The 17,568-nt window shown below is 35.6% G+C and overlaps 1 protein-coding gene across 4 annotated transcripts in view; it reads right to left on the minus strand.

The window, feature by feature from the left end:
* CEP112 (centrosomal protein 112) overlaps positions 1-17,568 on the minus strand; it is a 399,815-nt gene that overhangs the window by 330,338 nt on the left and 51,909 nt on the right. For all 4 annotated transcript variants that reach the window (XR_005364290.1, XM_038546802.1, XM_038546803.1 and 1 more), the window contains exons 7-8: positions 17,458-17,505; positions 16,680-16,757 (exon numbers count right to left, since the gene is read on the minus strand). Coding sequence is in view for 3 of the 4 variants with exons in the window: in XM_038546802.1 (XP_038402730.1) it covers positions 16,680-16,757; positions 17,458-17,505 (126 nt within the window). In the remaining variant the exon portion in view is untranslated. The remainder of the gene's footprint in view (positions 1-16,679; positions 16,758-17,457; positions 17,506-17,568) is intronic.

Genomic DNA, 17,568 nt, shown 5'->3' on the forward strand with positions numbered 1-17,568 from the left:
CATGTTACTGTCCAGTTTCCCCACACCATTCATTAAAGAGACTATCTTTTTCCCATTTGATATTCTTTCCTGCTTTGTCAAAGATTAGTTGGTTATACAGTTGTGGGTCCTTTTCTGGGTTTTCTCTTCTGTTCCATTGATCTATGTGTCTGTTTTTGTGCCAGTACCATATTGTCTTGATGACTACAGCTTTGTAATATAGCTTGAAATATGGAACTGTGAAGTCTCTAGCTTTGCTTTTCTTTTTCAAAATTGATTTGATTATTCAGGGTCCTTTGTGGATCCATACAAATTTTAGAATTGTTTCTTCTAGCTCTGTGAAAAATGCTGGTGGTATTTTGATATAGATTGCATTAAATGTGAAGATTGCTTTGAGAGGTATAGATATTTTCACAATATTTTTCTTCTAATCCATGAGGATGTGAGGTTTTTCCATTTCTTTGTGTCATCTTCAATGTCTTTCATAAGTACTCTCTAGTTTTCAGAGTACAGATCTTTTACCTCTTCAGTTAGGTTTATTCCTAGGTATCTTTTGGTTTTTGCTGCAATTGTAAATGGGATCAATTCCTTGATCTCTCCTTCTGTTGATTCACTATTGGTGTATAGAAATGCAACAGATTGGGCAGCCCGGTGGCTCAGTGGTTGTGCCACCTTCAGCCCAGGGTGTGATCCTGAAGACCCAGGATCGAGGGATCAAGTCTCACGTCGGGCTCCCTGCATGGAAGCCTGCTTCTCCCTCTGCCTGTGTTTCTGCCTCTCTCTCTCTCCCTCTGTGTGTGTGTGTGTGTGTCTCTCATGAATAAATAAATAAAATCTTAAAAAAAAAAAAAAAGAAATGCAACAGATTTCTGTACATTGATTTTTGTATCCTGCAACTTTGCTGTATTCCTGTATAGTTCTTGGTGGAGTCTTTACAGTTTTTGGTAGGGGTTTTCTACACAGAGTACCATATGGTCTGCAAATAGTGGAATTTTCAGTTCTGGATTATTTTTATTTCTTTTTTATCTGATTGCTGAGGCAAGGACTTCCAGTACCATGTTAAATAACAATGGTGAGAGTGGACATCCCTGTCTTATTCCTGACCGTAGAGGAAAAGCTCTCAGTTTTTCCCCATTGAGGATACTAGCGGTGGGTCTTTTGGGTTTTTTTTTTTTGTTTTTTTTTTTAAATCAAGAGTCTGATACTTCTTCCCCTTATTTTTTTTTTTAATTTTGATTTCTTTATGATAGTCACACAGAGAGAGAGAGAGAGAGAGAGAGGCAGAGACACAGGCAGAGGGAGAAGCAGGCTCCACGCACCGGGAGCCCGACGTGGGATTCGATCCCGGGTATCCTCCAGGATCGCGCCCTGGGCCAAAGGCAGGCGCCAAACCGCTGCGCCACCCAGGGATCCCTGTGGGTCTTTTGTATATGGCCTTTAAGATGTTGACGTAGGTCCCCTTAGCTCCACCTTGTTGAGGATTTTTATCAAGAATCGATGCTTTCTCTGCACCTATTGAGAGGATCATACGGTTTTTATCCTTTCTTTTATTAATGTAGTGTATTACACTGATGATTTGCAAATATTAAACCATCCTTGGAGTCCAGGAAAAAAATCCCACTTGATCATGTTGAATAATTCTTTTAATGTACTGTTGGATACAATTTGCTAGTATCTTGTCAAGAATTTTTACATCCATGTTCATCAGAGATATTGGCCTGTCATTCTCCTTTTTAGTTGGGTCTTTGGTTTTGGAATCAGGGTAATGCTGGCCTTGTAGAATGAGTTTAGAAGTTTTCCTTTCATACCTATTTTTTAATAGTTTGAGAACAATAGGTATTAATTCTTTTTTTAATATTAGGTAGAATTCCCCTGGGAAGCCATCTGACCCTGGACTTCTGTTTGTTGGGAGACTTTTTATTACCGATTCAATTTTTCTGTTAAAGAAATTTTTAAAAAAATTAAAAGAAATTTTTAACTGACAATATCAAGTGTCAGTGAGGATTTGAACTCATATATATTGCTGATAGGAGTACAAAATTGTACAACTACCTGAAAAGCAGTTTAGCAATTTTATCCAAGAGAACTAAATACATAAGTTAACCAAAAAACTTGTACATTAATTTTCATGGTAGCTTTATTCATAACAGCCAAAACTGAGGACAAAGCAAATAGTGATTAATCGGCAGATAAACAAATTATGGCATAGTCATACAATAGAACACTACTGCCTAGCATCATCACACCACATACTGCTAGGCCAGGAGAACAAAATTCAAAATCTAAAGCATGGTTTCTGCTGAATGTGTCTTGCTTTAGCACCATCATAAAGTCAAAAAATGCATAAATCATCCTAAGTTGGGTACCATCTATAATATCTATTTCAGTGTAGCAGCAGCAGCAAGCAGTGAAAAGAAAATACTGCAGAAGCAGAAAAACAATAAATACTTGACTGATTACATACAACTTGCAAATCTCTGTTCCTAACAATTTACATGCATTATTTCATTATTTCATGTAATCCTCACAATGATGTTTGTAAGGGAGTACTTTTACTCTCTCCCTTTTACAAAGAGTGAAACTAAAGCACAAAGAGGTATCTGTTCAAGGTCAATGAGCCACAGAGGTATAAAGCCTGGATTCATACTCAGGAGACTGGGTCCAGCTAGTGAATACAAGCTAAATAAAGCTGAGTAGCTTTTAAAACATGAGGGTTAGAGTTGCCTGGATGGCTCAGTCAGTTAAGCATCTAACTCTTGATTTTGGCTCAACTCAAGCCCAAAATCTGGCTCTGCACTGAGCATGGATGGAATCTGCTTAAGATTCTCTCTCTCTCCCTTTCACTCTGCCCCTCCCCTGCATTCTCTCTTTTTCTTCCTCTCTCTCTTAAATTAATTAATTTAATTAATTAATTAAAAGATGAGGATTCATCTTTTACCAGCTCAAAATATAAAAAGAGGGATCCCTGGGTGGCGCAGCGGTTTGGCGCCTGCCTTTGGCCCAGGGCGCGATCCTGGAGACCCGGGATCGAATCCCACGTCAGGCTCCCAGTGCATGGAGCCTGCTTCTCCCTCTGCCTGTGTCTCTGCCTCTCTCTCTGTGACTATCATAAATAAATAAAAATTTAAAAAAAAATATATATATATATATAAAAAGAACTCAAGCAAGGAAAAGAAGATGCTTTCTAAATAAATAGTCTGATGGTTTTAATGAGAAATGCTTGCCTGGGACAGAAAACCTGACACAACTAGGGAGAAGAGTAGGGACAGGTACACAACCTGTAAGTCACTGACACTAAAACATGCTAGGATTCAACTTCTATTCCCTAAAGACTTCTAGTAATTTATTAAGATTAATTAAGAGCTCCTATCTTTTTAAATCATTTAACACTTTATATACATTTTCCTCAATGATATTTAATAGATTAATTAAATTAATATTTAATTTTTTAAAATCCCAATTAAAGGATACCAGCAGAAATTGCTATTTAAATATCTGAGCTTGCACCACAAATTATCATTTTTCTTTTCTCCTTCTTATATTTAACTAATGACCTTCTCATTGTGCATATATTCCACATTTTATACTTCCACTTCTCCCCTTCCTTTCAGAACTTGCCTTCCACTCTTCATTAAAACTGCAATTTCAAAGGTCACAATGTGACATAACTGTCCTTCTTCCTCCAAAAGCCCTTCAATCACCAAATCTAAGGGCAAATTCCATCCTTTTGTCTTCAGCGAATTGCACAAGGATCATCTTTTTTTTTTCCTCAGCTTCTGTGACTCTGCTGTTCTGGTTATCCTCTTGCTCTGGAGAGGGTTTCTCTTGTCTCCTCCACATTACTCCGACCTTCCAGCCAGCCCTGCTGGCTTCACTACAGTAAACACTTGCTTAGGTGATTTTATCCTGATTTAACCCCAGTCTCCCACGCAGGTGAGTCACATTGTCCATCTCCAGCACTCAGGTCTTTCCTAGTTTCCACCATCTCTAAGCCAGCTCCAGTTGGTCGTTGCTCTAGTACAATTCAACACTCGATACAAAATAAGAGTCACTATGTATAAATAAGTCCCTTATCTTTGCCTCCTCCTTGTCCCTGACTCTAAACATCCCCTGAGTCACCACATTCTAGGCCAGCACACAGTGCCTTGTTTCAGCCTGTTACAACCCTACAGAGTTCCTCAGGAACCCAACCCTCCATTGTCAGAAAGCCTCTTCACTCCACACTTGTCATCCCCATCTCCCACCCCACTAGTCCATCTGAGATACCAATACCCATTCATTTTCCTAAAGCACAGTTGTGAAAAGGGGAGGTAACACCCCCTTCCTTTTCTTTTCCCTGTACCACCAGCCAAGTCATCTACGAGCTCCAGCTAAACACATACCCTGGTTTCTACTTCCATGTCTTTCTTCTCTGCCTCTTCACCTCTCATGGCTCAAACACCATTTCCTCCATGAAGCCATCCTCAAAGTTCCCAGAAAACAGCAATTTTTCCTTCCTTAGGATACCCTGTAATAATTTATATTCAACACTGCCCTGCAGTTGCTTTGCAATTCACTTTCTTTCCTTCTTTCCTGGAACTGAAATACACGTTTTAAAGGATTTTCTCATCATGTTTGCCAAATAAAATAATTAAACATTGTAGTCACATTTATATTCTCTTTGTACTATACTTACACACATATATGTAAGCACACAGGTATGTATATGTCAAAATTAAGTTTTAAAGTTTAGACAAATGAATAACTGAGCCTAAATTATAGAACTTTCGAAGTCAGGCTAAGAAGAGGGAGTCAGTGAGAGAAGGCAGAGAAACTCTGCTAAAGCAATGCATAAGAAATGCCACTGATTTTACCCCATTTCTAAAATTAGCCATTGTCCAACATGTTTTCAACTATCAATCCTCTGATGTAAAAAGGGTTTGGACTGGAACTGAAATACCTGCATAGGCCATTTGCCCTCTTAAAAATATCTTATGGCAAGAATCAGTTGAGGTAAGTGGAAAGAGGAGAGCTTTACCTCCTCTGACCAAGTCCCTGTGCAATAGAACAAGAAGATCCACTCAATTACTTGAACCACCACCTCAGGGCTAAACCACCCACTTCTAGAAAAAGCAGCATACAGCCAGCAAGAGACTTAGACAATTCCACAGAAATACAAGGCGTGTATGACAAGCCATTCCACGGACAACTCACTGCCCAAACAGAGGAACTGAGAATGGATAGCCTCCCACTGTAGGAGGCACGCCCCTGAGCTATTTCTAAGAGAATCTCTAAAATTTGGACTTAGATCTTAAGAAATTTTATTTAGAAAGTCCATTTGGCTTAATTTTCTCTGAAGTACATGCTTCAAAGAATGGCTCTGAGGTTGGACATTCTTACTAAGTGAATAAAACTGATAAAGGTGCTCACGTAGGATTTGAGTATTTCCTTAGGTATAAAAATATCCCATTTACAGTATAACTAGTTAAATTTTAGAACAATTTCCACTGTCATTTTATTTAGCTGAATACACACAAACTTTAAATTAAGGGTTGTTTAAAAAAAAAAAAAAGAATTACTTACCAATCTATTCACTCAGGTATTCAACATTCACTCCTACAGAGGGCAAATTTCTTACTTAGAATGGTACTTTTTACTACTAGCAGTTTTGCAGGTGCGAAGTATGTTTAACATTTGATACTGAAATCAGTACAATACCAAAATAACAGCACAAGAACTATTAATGAATTTGTAAGAAGAAAATGTATTAAAGTTATTTAAACAGGCATCATCTACATATTTTAAAAATAGCAATGAACTCCTTATAATGTTATTTCAAAGCTTTAATGTTGATCAACTACCTTAATCATATCAAAAGGAATAAAACATACAAAAAAGCAAGATTTATTCTGATATAGAGAATAAGTCTACAAACTTCAAGTTTTCAATAAAGTATAAAATGTAATATTACTGAAATATTATTTGTCTTTATTTACCGTACCTACATAGTAATTCAATTTGTAAGGCATAAAAGCTTGAAAACATTGCTGAGGTCAACCATCTGTACTGCCCACAATTGCACGATATATTTGTTTACTCACACTTTCCGCATCTCAACAATCACCACAGCAAATTGCAAACATGATTTCTAAAATAATCAGCACTACTTACTCGGATACCTAATTGTTACAATCATTTTTTTTAGAGAATTCTGTTAGTTGCTAGTCAGAAGATATCGTGTGTTGATAATTAAGATTCAGCCTGATTAACATCTCCAGTGTATCCTATTCTCAAAATGTTCATTGGTGATATTTCATAATGCCAATTGTTACTCATCCTGCTTATTTATAAACACAGCACAAAGAACAATGCATCTATCTCTCTTGTTACCTTATCCGTGGGGCTTAGAGGGAGAATTCTCCTGAACAGTAATTTCTAGTCTCCTCAGAACTCATTACATTCAGGGAAAAAGTGATAGTTAAATAGACACAGTGCATGCCAATACTTTTTTTCGAATTTTTAATTTTTGTTATAGAACGTATACAAACATAATTTACATGACACACAAACATAATCATAATCCTACTTTATACTGAGGTTTTGTTTGTTAAGCTTCTCTGCACTCCTTGGTATTCATTTCCTTTTTCATTTGAATCTCTCTCCCTCCTCCCTCTACATTAATATCTGCATGAGGTATTCCATACTAACAACCCAGTATATTTGCATATCTCCTGCCACGTTCACAGAATCATATACAAACACACATAAGCTAAAATGCATACACCGGTATGGGGTTTTGTAGACAGACTGCCAGTGTCCTCAGAGATCTATCTTCCTTTTCTTCCTTCAGGGCCCCACCACCACTACCAAATTTGGGCTGGGCTGTATCACAGGAGGCTGCATGTGACCTGATGACTAGGTATGGTCAAGGAGGGTATTGGGACAGAAATGCTGCAGGCAACTTGGACTATCTTTAGAAAATAAAGTATTTTTCTTTTCATGCCCTCTTTCTTTCTGAAGGATGACACATAAAAGATAAGGTACTGGTGAGCAACCGCCACCTCAGACCTGGAGACTAAAATCACACTCTGAAGATGAGAGAGCTTCCCCAAGAGCCTGGGCCCTGGATGATGTCACAGAGCAGAGCACTCCCTTACACACCCTGGACCTTTAGTTCACATTGAACTAAAACAAATTTCCTTCTTTAAGCCACTATACCTTCGACAATATAGATTTTTTTATTACGAATGTTTTACATACATATATTTTTTTCTTCATCTTGCTTTTCTCTCTGAACATCTCATAGAAATCCCTCTTAAAATACCTGCTATAGTTTGTATTCATTCCTTTAAATTGCTACCACCTATTCCTTAATGAAAACAAAATTTGTTTAACCATTTCCTTTGACACATATTCATCCCATTTTCAGTATTTTTCTAATAAAAACACCACCACAAAATAATTCTCATACATGCATCCTACACACCAGGGCTTTGGCTTCTCTGGGATGAATTCTAAAAAGACAGGCAGATGAATCAATGGTGCATATATCTCACTAAACTTTGCCTTCTGATAAAGGTAAATTCAAGTGCCTACAGGGCAGAATATAAATGCCTCTTCCTGAACAGCAACAATTATAAAAATAAAATAAAGTAAATAAAGGTAAATTCACCTTTCCCCTATAAGAGCAGTTACCTCATTATTACTCTGACTTGAATTCCCCTGAAAACTATTCTCTCAGCCCCTTTTTACACATGCTGGGTCTATATTAATCTTCTGGAAAATACAGTCATAATTTTGATAACATTTCTGTGGATCAGTAAGAACTTCTAGTGTGCTTCCCACATTAACACACCATCTATCCCAAATATTTCCCCAAAATCCATTATATCTCTACTGATCTTGTTTGTTCTATTTTTTACTGTACAAAGTCTTTTATTCCACTTGAGTTGAATACCATTATTTCTTTTATACATTCTAGGTATGGGAAGGTTTTTAGTTTAGAAAAATCTTCTGATTCCTAAAAGTTTGTTTTGTTTTGTTTGCAACATTTCTATTGTTTTGAGGCTTTTGGGGGGCACTTACAGATTGTTCAGTACATCCAGAACCTGTTTTGTTTCATTTTGTTTTTAGAGGATGAGGATCCAATTCTATTTTCTTCCAGGTAAATGAAAGATTGTAACAGCATCATTTATTAACTAAAAGTCTTTTCTCAGTGTATTGATAAAGAACCTGGGATTTAATTTTTTTCTCTTCTGGTTTTGGTGTCAAGATGTCTCATAAAATGAATTCCGAAGTATTCCTGCCTCCTCTACTATCTCAAAGAATCTGTATAATATTGGAATTCATTCTTCCATAAATGCTTCCTTATATAAATACGTAAATGGAAAGGGAAAAAGTATTTTAGTAACCTTTTTGGATAACTGTGGATAGTCTTCTTAAGTAAGCCAACACTAGCAAGTACTTGCACTGTAGAATCTGAAACTTTTCATGCTCTGTCACAGTAAGTTCTGTTGATCTACCTTGAACTTGGGATGGACTTTTTACCCAGGTGTGATCTTATGACGGCACATTACTCATTGTGAAAACATCAGTTCAATAAGTTATGTGGATTTCCAAATATTGAAAATTTCATTGTACAACACCAAAACTTCACATTGGTTAATATCACTATTAATCTCACCAGAAAAGTCTTAGAATTTGAAAGCTCTCAAGCTCACAGTGACTGACAGAGCTTCCAAAATTCTAATATTATCATTAGCTTCCAAAATTCTAATATTATCATTAGCACCTGTACTTGAGGTGGGTGGGGGAATGGGTTAGCTATGTGATAGGCATTAAGGAGGGCACATGATGTAATGAACAATGGGTGTTACATAAGACTAATGAATCACGGAACTCTACCTCTGAAACTAATAATATACTATATGTTAATTAATTGCATTACTGTTTGTAAAGGCCAAAAATGAGAGTAGACTCATCAACAAAATGGCAAGAAATTATGGCAGATTCATTTAATAGAAAGCTAGGTGGCAGATTCACCAACATATTGAGCAAACGCAAAAGAATATATAAATCTTGGTTCTATTTATATGGAGTTTAAAATCCACTAAGATAAAAATATTTTCATTTTTAAGGATGCTGGCTTTGGTGATAAAATCAATTTTAAAAACAAAAGTGGTAAATTATCAGAATCAGGATAGTAGTTATTTTTTTAAAGATTTATTTATGTATTTATTTGAGAAAGAGAACATGACTAGGGGGAGGGCAAGAGAAGGGGGAAGGGCAGATGCTTAAGCAGACTCCCCATGAAGCAGGGAGCCAGACGCAGGGCTCCACCCAGGACTCCACTTAACCCACTAGGCCACCAGGCACTGCAGTAGTTACTTCTAAGGAATATGGAAACAATTATGTCTGGGAATGGTCAGGCAGCAGGCCTCTGGGATGTTGGCAGTGATCTAATTCCTTGCCTGAATATTGTTTACAATGGCATTCCTTTGTGTAATTATTTATCATATATTGTGAGACTGTGTATCTGAATTTACATTCATACAAAATGTTTTAAAATATCAATTTTCTCATTTGCTATGTTGATAATATAAATTTGCTATCTTGGATTTATTTAAATTCTATCTTTAATTAGCAGATTCACAAAGGTAAAAATATATAATTGGCATCATATGCGAGAATGAAGCAATATCCCTTTTTATACAATAGGTTAGAATGTTAAATTTAAGTGAAGGTGAAGTTCAAAGGAAATTTTCTTTTTTTTTTTTTTTTTCTTTTTTTTTTTTTTTTAATTTTTTTAAATTTTTATTTATTTATGATAGTCACAGAGAGAGAGAGAGAGAGAGAGAGGCAGAGACACAGGCAGAGGGAGAAGCAGGCTCCATGCACCGGGAGCCCGATGTGGGATTCGATCCCGGGTCTCCAGGATCGCGCCCTGGGCCAAAGGCAGGCACCAAACCGCTGCGCCACCCAGGGATCCCTCAAAGGAAATTTTCTATTTTATTCCACAAAGAGCAATTTCTACCATCTGCTCTCTGAAAACTGATGGTTGCTCTAAAAATTGATCTCCCCTTGTGCTGTCTCATACTTCATTTCCAGTGACAACAGTTTTCCACATAACTTAAACTATGTCAGAAATCTTTCTTAAGAATACCAAAAAAAACAAAAAACAAAAAAAACAAAAACCCACTTCTTAATGATGCTCATTGTCACAGAATTCTGTGATATAATATCACAGGAAATGTGTTAGCAATTAAAAAGGCAAACACCAATAAATAAAAAATAAATTTACAAAAAAAAAAAAGGCAAACAAGTTTGGGATGCCTGGGTGGCTCAGTGGTTGAGCGTCTGCCTTCGGCTCAGACCATGATCCTGGAGTCCCGGACGGAGTCCCACATCGGGCTCCCTGCGGGGATCCTGCTTCTCCCTCTGACTATGTCTCTGCCTCTCTGTGTGTCTGTCACGAATAAATAAATAAAATCTTAAAAATAAATTTAAAAAAGAAAAAAAACAAAGGCAAACAAGTTCAAGTGTGTTTGTGAATGATAGGCTACAGTTAAAATAAAGGATCACTGTCTCTGAACATGTTTTTCCATAATGTCCAAAATTAATTGGAAATTTAAAAGACCATCTTTAAATATTTTATAAGTTTATTTTTAACCACCAAAAAAAAAAAACCTACTACAAGTCTTTAAGTGCAATAAAATAATATTGCTAATACTAGTCATTTAACATATATGGTATTTACCACACAATTATAAATTTAAAATGAAAGTTGTATTTTATAAAGTTTGATTTCTAAAAGCTAATTATTTTAGAACTCTCTAAAGTTTAAACAGAAGTAAATCCTTCATTAAGTGCTTCATGACACAAATGAACCCTGTAATCTGTATAAAATTTCATACCAATCAATTCTCTCCACACTTACTGCCTTCTTTAACTTAAGCACTACAACCTCCTAAATTTTTTATTATTAACATTAAAATTGATGGCTCTAGATTACCATCACAACAAAAGCCTGTGAAACAGATCTGAGATAAAAATAAGATTTACAAAGAGACAAAAACATGAGTGAATTTTTTCATAATCATATAATAAGAAATGTTTTTCTAGGTATGATACAAAAACCACAAGCTATAGAGAAAAGGTTGACAGATTTAGCTTTTAAGAGAAAACTTGTATACATTAAAAAAAATACCAGAAATAAGAGACATAGAAAAATGCTTGCAAGAAATATAAAAAAGCCAGAATTCTTTAATATAGAAAGTGTTAAAAAAAATATATATATATATATATATAAATTGCTCAGGAATCACAATGACAATATAATGAAAACATATGAAACTCTAAGAAAAGACAGCTCACGAAAATGAAATTAAAACACACAAAACAGGGGCACCTTCCACCTCCCACTCAGATAATGATCCCAGGGTCCTGGGATCCAGTCTCGCATCAGGCTCCCTATTCAGCAGGGAGTTTGCTTTTCCCTGTACCTCTGTCCCTACCTCTGCCCTTCCCCCTGCTTGTACTCTCACTGTCCCTCTCTGTCCCTCTCTCTCTCTCTCAAATAAATAAAATCTTTTTTTTTTTTTTTATGATAGTCGCACAGAGAGAGAGAGAGGGAGGCAGAGACAGAGGCAGAGGGAGAAGCAGGCTCCATGCACCGGGAACCTGACATGGGATTCGATACCAGGTCTCCAGGACCGCGCCCTGGGCCAAAGGCAGGCACTAAACTGCTGCGCCACCCAGGGATCCCAAATCTTTAAAAAATAAAAATAAAAATAAAACAGAATATATGTTCATTATCATTTACAATAAATGAAAATATCAAAACAAGATATTATTTTTCATGTCACAGATAATCAAAACTGTTTAGAATTGAGTGTTGATGATGAAATGAGAAAACAGACATTCTGGTATACATAATTCCCACATCAGAATATTCACCTATTTAAAGTATACAATTCAATGGTTTTTACTGTACCAGAGAATTAAACAAAAATCCTCACAATCTAATTTCAGCACTCCACAAAACAACTCTCATATCCCTTTGCCCTCATCCCCCCATTCTACCCACACCTGCAGCCCTAGGCACGCAGAACTTTATTTCAAGGGCAATCTGCTGATGATTAAAAAAAAAAAAAAATTTAAGTGAGCAACCCCGTCAACAAGCAATTCCATGTCACAGAATGTATCATATAAGAATAAGCCTGGGTGGCTCAGTCAGTTAAGCCTCTAACTTTTGATTTTGGCTCAGGTCATGATCTCAGGGTCCTGGGATTGAGCCCCATGACAGACTCTGAGCTTGTCAGAGTCTGCTTAAGGATTCTCTCCTTTCTCTGGAGAGGATTCTGTCCCTTTCCTCTGCCCCTCCCAAAAAAAGAAGCATAAAATACACAAAGATTTAATATTTATACAGGGATGTTCCTGAAACACTATTACAGCAAAATGCATAACTTATATTCCTCAAAAGGAAACTGGATTAATTAAATCTAATATAGCAGTAAAATAAAATACAATGTAACTACTTAAAAGAATGAAGACCATTTCTAACATAGAAATATTATCAGAATGTATATTTAAGTCAAAAAAGCAAACTGAAGCAGTATATAGAGTATGGTCTATAATCTCATTTGTATAAAAAAAAGAGATATTAATAAAAAATTTTAAAGAGAATACACACTTTTCAGCGATGATTACCTCTAAAGAATGAAGATTAGGTGTTGAGAAAATGAAGATTAAATATTTAATAATTCACATTTCATTTAAAATTAACCCACTTAAATAATGCTCTTTATTATTTTTAGAACACCACTCAGCATTTTTCGATGAGAACATGCACAAGACACATCAGGGTTTTCTTACACAGACATGCAAGGCCCTACGAATTTCAAAACAGAAAAGCATTTATCATCATGCCCACAAGTAAATGTTTAATAAAAGTGACTTAAGCAAGTAGATATAGAACTATCCTAGAGGATAACTATGCATATCACAACATAACTATGTATTTAAATTTAGAGAAAAAATCCAAGTTAGTAAAATATCTCTAGGAAACAGACAAAAATAACAAAACAATATGATTGCTATTTTTCATTTCAAATATGAAAATGCTAAAAAATTTTTGTCCTGCAAATATGTGGTCTATAATTAGTATTTTTGTATTTACAAAGGCAATATAGGGACGCCTGGGTGGCTCAGCAGTTGGGCGCCTGCCTTTGGCCCAGTGAGTGATCCTGGTGTCCCTGGATCAAGTCCCGCATGGGGCTCCCTGCATAGAGCCTGCTTTTCTCTCTGCCTGTGTCTCTGCCTCTCTCTCTCTGTGTCTCTCATGAATAAATAAAATCTTTTTTTTAAAAAAAAGGGAATATAAACTGCTACTTCCTCTGCCTTCAAGTGGCTCTTGTCTTTTTATTTTCCTTTTCATTTTTGTACGCAATAAATTCCTTACTTGTGTCTTACAGTAAAATACAATTTTCAATAAGCTTCCAGTGTTAATTTTTATTCTTAAGTTAAATTATTAATGATACTAAACTTCTAGAAATCCACCAATTCAATTTTATCATGTAAGATATAATTCATTACCCCAAGGAAATATTTAGGGATGCATATAGAGACATTAAAGATATTCTTCCCAGTATTATTTATATTAGTAAAAGTATTTTTAAAAATCTCAATTCCCAACAATAGGGATAAGTTAAATTAACTGAGAATACTTCCATAATTTGAAATATAATACAGCCATTAAAAATAGTGGCTTAAGAACAATATTTAATAGAATAAAAATTACTCAAAATATACAAACCAATATATATCATCTCAATTTTTTTAAGGAAAAATTTGTGTTTATAGGATACATAAAGAAAAAAACAAAGACAATACAATATTTTGCCAGCATTTTCATTTCTAGGTTCTGGTTTTATGGGTGATTTTATTTTCTCCTTTATATATCTCTTTATCTTCCAAAATGTCTTCAATAAAAATCTACCAATTATAATTATAAATACTAGTTTAAAAGAAAGATGAAACAGATAATTCTCACCCTGGGGCAACTCACCATATACTTTTTAAATATTTTAGTAAGGAGAAAAAAATATGATAAAAAGTTTTCATCCAAAAGGCCAAAACTATGTAATTGCACAAAGGATTACTTTAGCCAAAATATATGCACTGGATATATTTTAAGATATGAAGTAAGTTGATGTTTACATGCAAACTTCTCAATGATGCCAAAAATATTTTTGCAGTATGCCAAAAAGAAAAACAAAAACATAAGGGTGTGGAAAAAAATAAAGCCACACACATTTAAAAATGAATGTCTGATGTAATACACAACAGCTTTAAATGCTTTTCTTCTCATTCAACACACACTGGTATGCTTATGCCTGATCTAAGGTGTCATCATAAAGAATAAAGATATTATTCATCAAAGACCCCAAAAGATTAAAAAGGCCAGTACTTCCCTTCAATTATTTTAATTATTCTATAGTAAGCAGCCTCAAGAGTAGGAATTAGTACAAAATAAAAGTAAAAAGAAAAGTGGTTAGGGATGACTTGGAATGACTTGTAAAAACAATTAATGACAATTTGGAAAAGAAAGAAATGCAAAATAAGAGCTCAAAAGAAGATACATCTGCATATGAGAAGTATTACCCTCAAAGGCTTTTTAAAATGTAGTTGCTTTTTATTCCAACAGCATTTTTAAACACTAAGATTCCACCAGGAAACAAAACTCTACATGCCTCCATGCCTCACACTGGAGGCATGAAATGACAAATCTACTAAGATCAGCAGCAATAATTCCACCAGCCTGAAATTTAAAAGAAAAAATTGCCTTTCCTCCTCCATTATCAACAAAAATTAAATTAGATGCTTATGCTATTGTTTGGAATATCTAAGGAAAAAAAAATCAATGTCTTTTATGATATTTTATAAATAAGGTGGTGAGAAAACCCTTTCATGTTGAAAATCACCAAACTTAGAAGCATCTTTATTAAAATGAAAGAAAAAATAATGAAAGACACAATTATTTAATTAAATTTATTAGAAACATTAAAACTAAGTCCAATAACATTTTCATATTTGCATAAACTACAATTTACAAGTTTCATACATATTCATTCTCATTAATTTTGGTAATGACCCTGTGACATCAACAATTATCTCCTTTTTAAACAAAAACTAAACTAATATTCTTAATTTCCCAGGGTAATATGACTGGAGAATGATAAAGACAAGTTAAGGACATAGTTTTTCAGATTCCTAATCTAACTGTCTTCTACCACCACACAGATAATCCAAGTGTTTCACTGGTATCATAAGTAGACATAAAAATAATGATGATTTTCAAATTTTCTAGAATAGAAATTTTATTTTATTTTTATTTATTTATTTATGATATTTTATTTTATTTATTTATTTATTTATTTATTTATTTATGATATGATAGACACAGAGAGAGAGAGAGAGGCAGAGACACAGGCAGAGGGAGAAGCAGGCTCCATGCACCAAGAGCCCAACGTGGGATTCGATCTCGGGCCTCCAGGATCGCGCCCTGGGCCAAAGGCAGGCGCTAAACCGCTGCGCCACCCAGGGATCCCCAGAAATTTTAAAAAGAAAATAATAAAGCAAATTCACTTTCATTTAATATCTACTATATGTGAAGCATACAGTTATTTGCAGACTACAGAATTTTCATACTCATCCTGTTAAAGCGAGTATCTCCCAAATTAGACAAAGAAGGCAAGTATCTGCGCATTTTCACACAGCAAACAAGTAGGATTTAAATCCAGGTATTTCTGACTCCACAGTCTATGCTTTTAACCAATAAACAATACTGCCTCTTGGATAATTCTATTTTCAAATGACCAAAGAAAGATAGTATATTATGTTACATACTAGCCATAGCATAACTTAATTTAGCAGATCAATTTAAATAGTACAAACAGGGACACCTGGGTGGCTCAGTTGCTGAGAGTCTGCCTTTGGCTCAGATCATGATCCCAGGGTCCTGGAATCAAGTCCCACATCAAGCTTCCGGCAGGGAGCCTGCTTCTCCCTCTGCCTATGTCTCTGCCTCTCTCTCTGTGTCTCTCATGAATAAATAAATAAATAAATAAAACATTTTTTAAAAAATAAATAATAAATAAAAATAAATAGTACCAACAGTAAGAATAGTGAAACTAGAAAAATACATTAAAATAAGTTGAGATAATGGCAGGATGGAGGGGTTCACTGACGTCAAAGACACTGATTCTGAAAACTGCCACCTCCCAGGTCCTGACAAGCAGGAATGGATACTCAGAAGAGAGCCCCTCAGCACACTCTCACAAAGTGGGGAATGTGCTTGAAAAAAAAGAAAAATCTTGCCTACCCTTGCATCATTATTTTACATCTGTACCAAAGACAACCTCTTCCTACCATGCATCATTATTCAAAGACCTGAAAACTCCTATTATATAAAATACAAAAACCAGGGGATCCCTGGGTGGCGCAGCGGTTTAGCGCCTGCCTTTGGCCCAGGGTGCGATCCTGGAGACCAGGGATCGAATCCCACGTCAGGCTCCCAGTACATGGAGCCTGCTTCTCCCTCTGCCTATGTCTCTGCCTCTCTCTCTCTCTCTCTCTCTCTGTGTGACTATCATAAATTAAAAAAAAAACAAAAACAAAAACTATGTTCATTATCTGATACATCAGAAATATCTCAATCCTACCTCTTTTTCATGCATTCGAGAGAGTAGATGATCATCATGGAAACTGCTGGATTTTCTCAGGCTGAATTTGGGAGTCACCTGTTGAATAAAGTAAGAGTTATTCAATACTTTTTTGGCCTGGCTTATCCTTAACCCAAAACGAAACTCAATTCCCTGAAGTTCTCATCATAATAATACAAGCATTGGAGAAAAAAGTGATTTATTCATCCACAAGTGATAGGATTAATAAGACTATTAAACTTCATAATGTGGACTAGTGTTCTTTTCTGTAATGACTTAATGATTACTTTATTGAAAAGTATCTGTCCAGGGCAGCCCTGGTGGCGCAGCGGTTTAGCGCCGCCTGCAGCCCAGGGCGTGATCCTGGAGACCCTGGATCGAGTCCCACATCAGGCTCTCTGCATAGAGCCTGCTTCTCCCTCTGCCTGTGTCTCTGCCTCTCTCTCTCTCTCTGCATCTCTATGAATAAATAAATAAATAATCTTTTTAAAAAAATTTTTTAAAGAAAAAGAAAAGTATCTGTCCATAAGAGGGCACTAGGTGGCTCAGGCAATTGAGCACTCTATTTAATTTCAGCTCAGGTCATCATCTCAGGATTGAGATGAGCCCCACATCAGACTCCACATTTGTGGAGTCTGCATGGGATTCTTTCTCCCTCTTCCTCTACCCCTCTCCCAGCTTGTGCATGTGCTCTCTTTTCCCTCTTCAATGAATAAATAAAATCTTTTTTAAAAAAAAAATCTGTCCATAGGAAAAGTCCAATGAAATTCTCACCTACCAAAGAAACTGGGATTGGTTTCTGTCTCAGGTATCGAGGATTTTCTATCTGAAAATTCAAGATAGAAATTAATAATTTATTAATTATTAATACTATTTTTGAGTTTTAATT

Source organism: Canis lupus, chromosome 9, assembly GCF_011100685.1.
Source record: "Canis lupus familiaris isolate Mischka breed German Shepherd chromosome 9, alternate assembly UU_Cfam_GSD_1.0, whole genome shotgun sequence".
Lineage (NCBI taxonomy): Eukaryota > Metazoa > Chordata > Mammalia > Carnivora > Canidae > Canis > Canis lupus.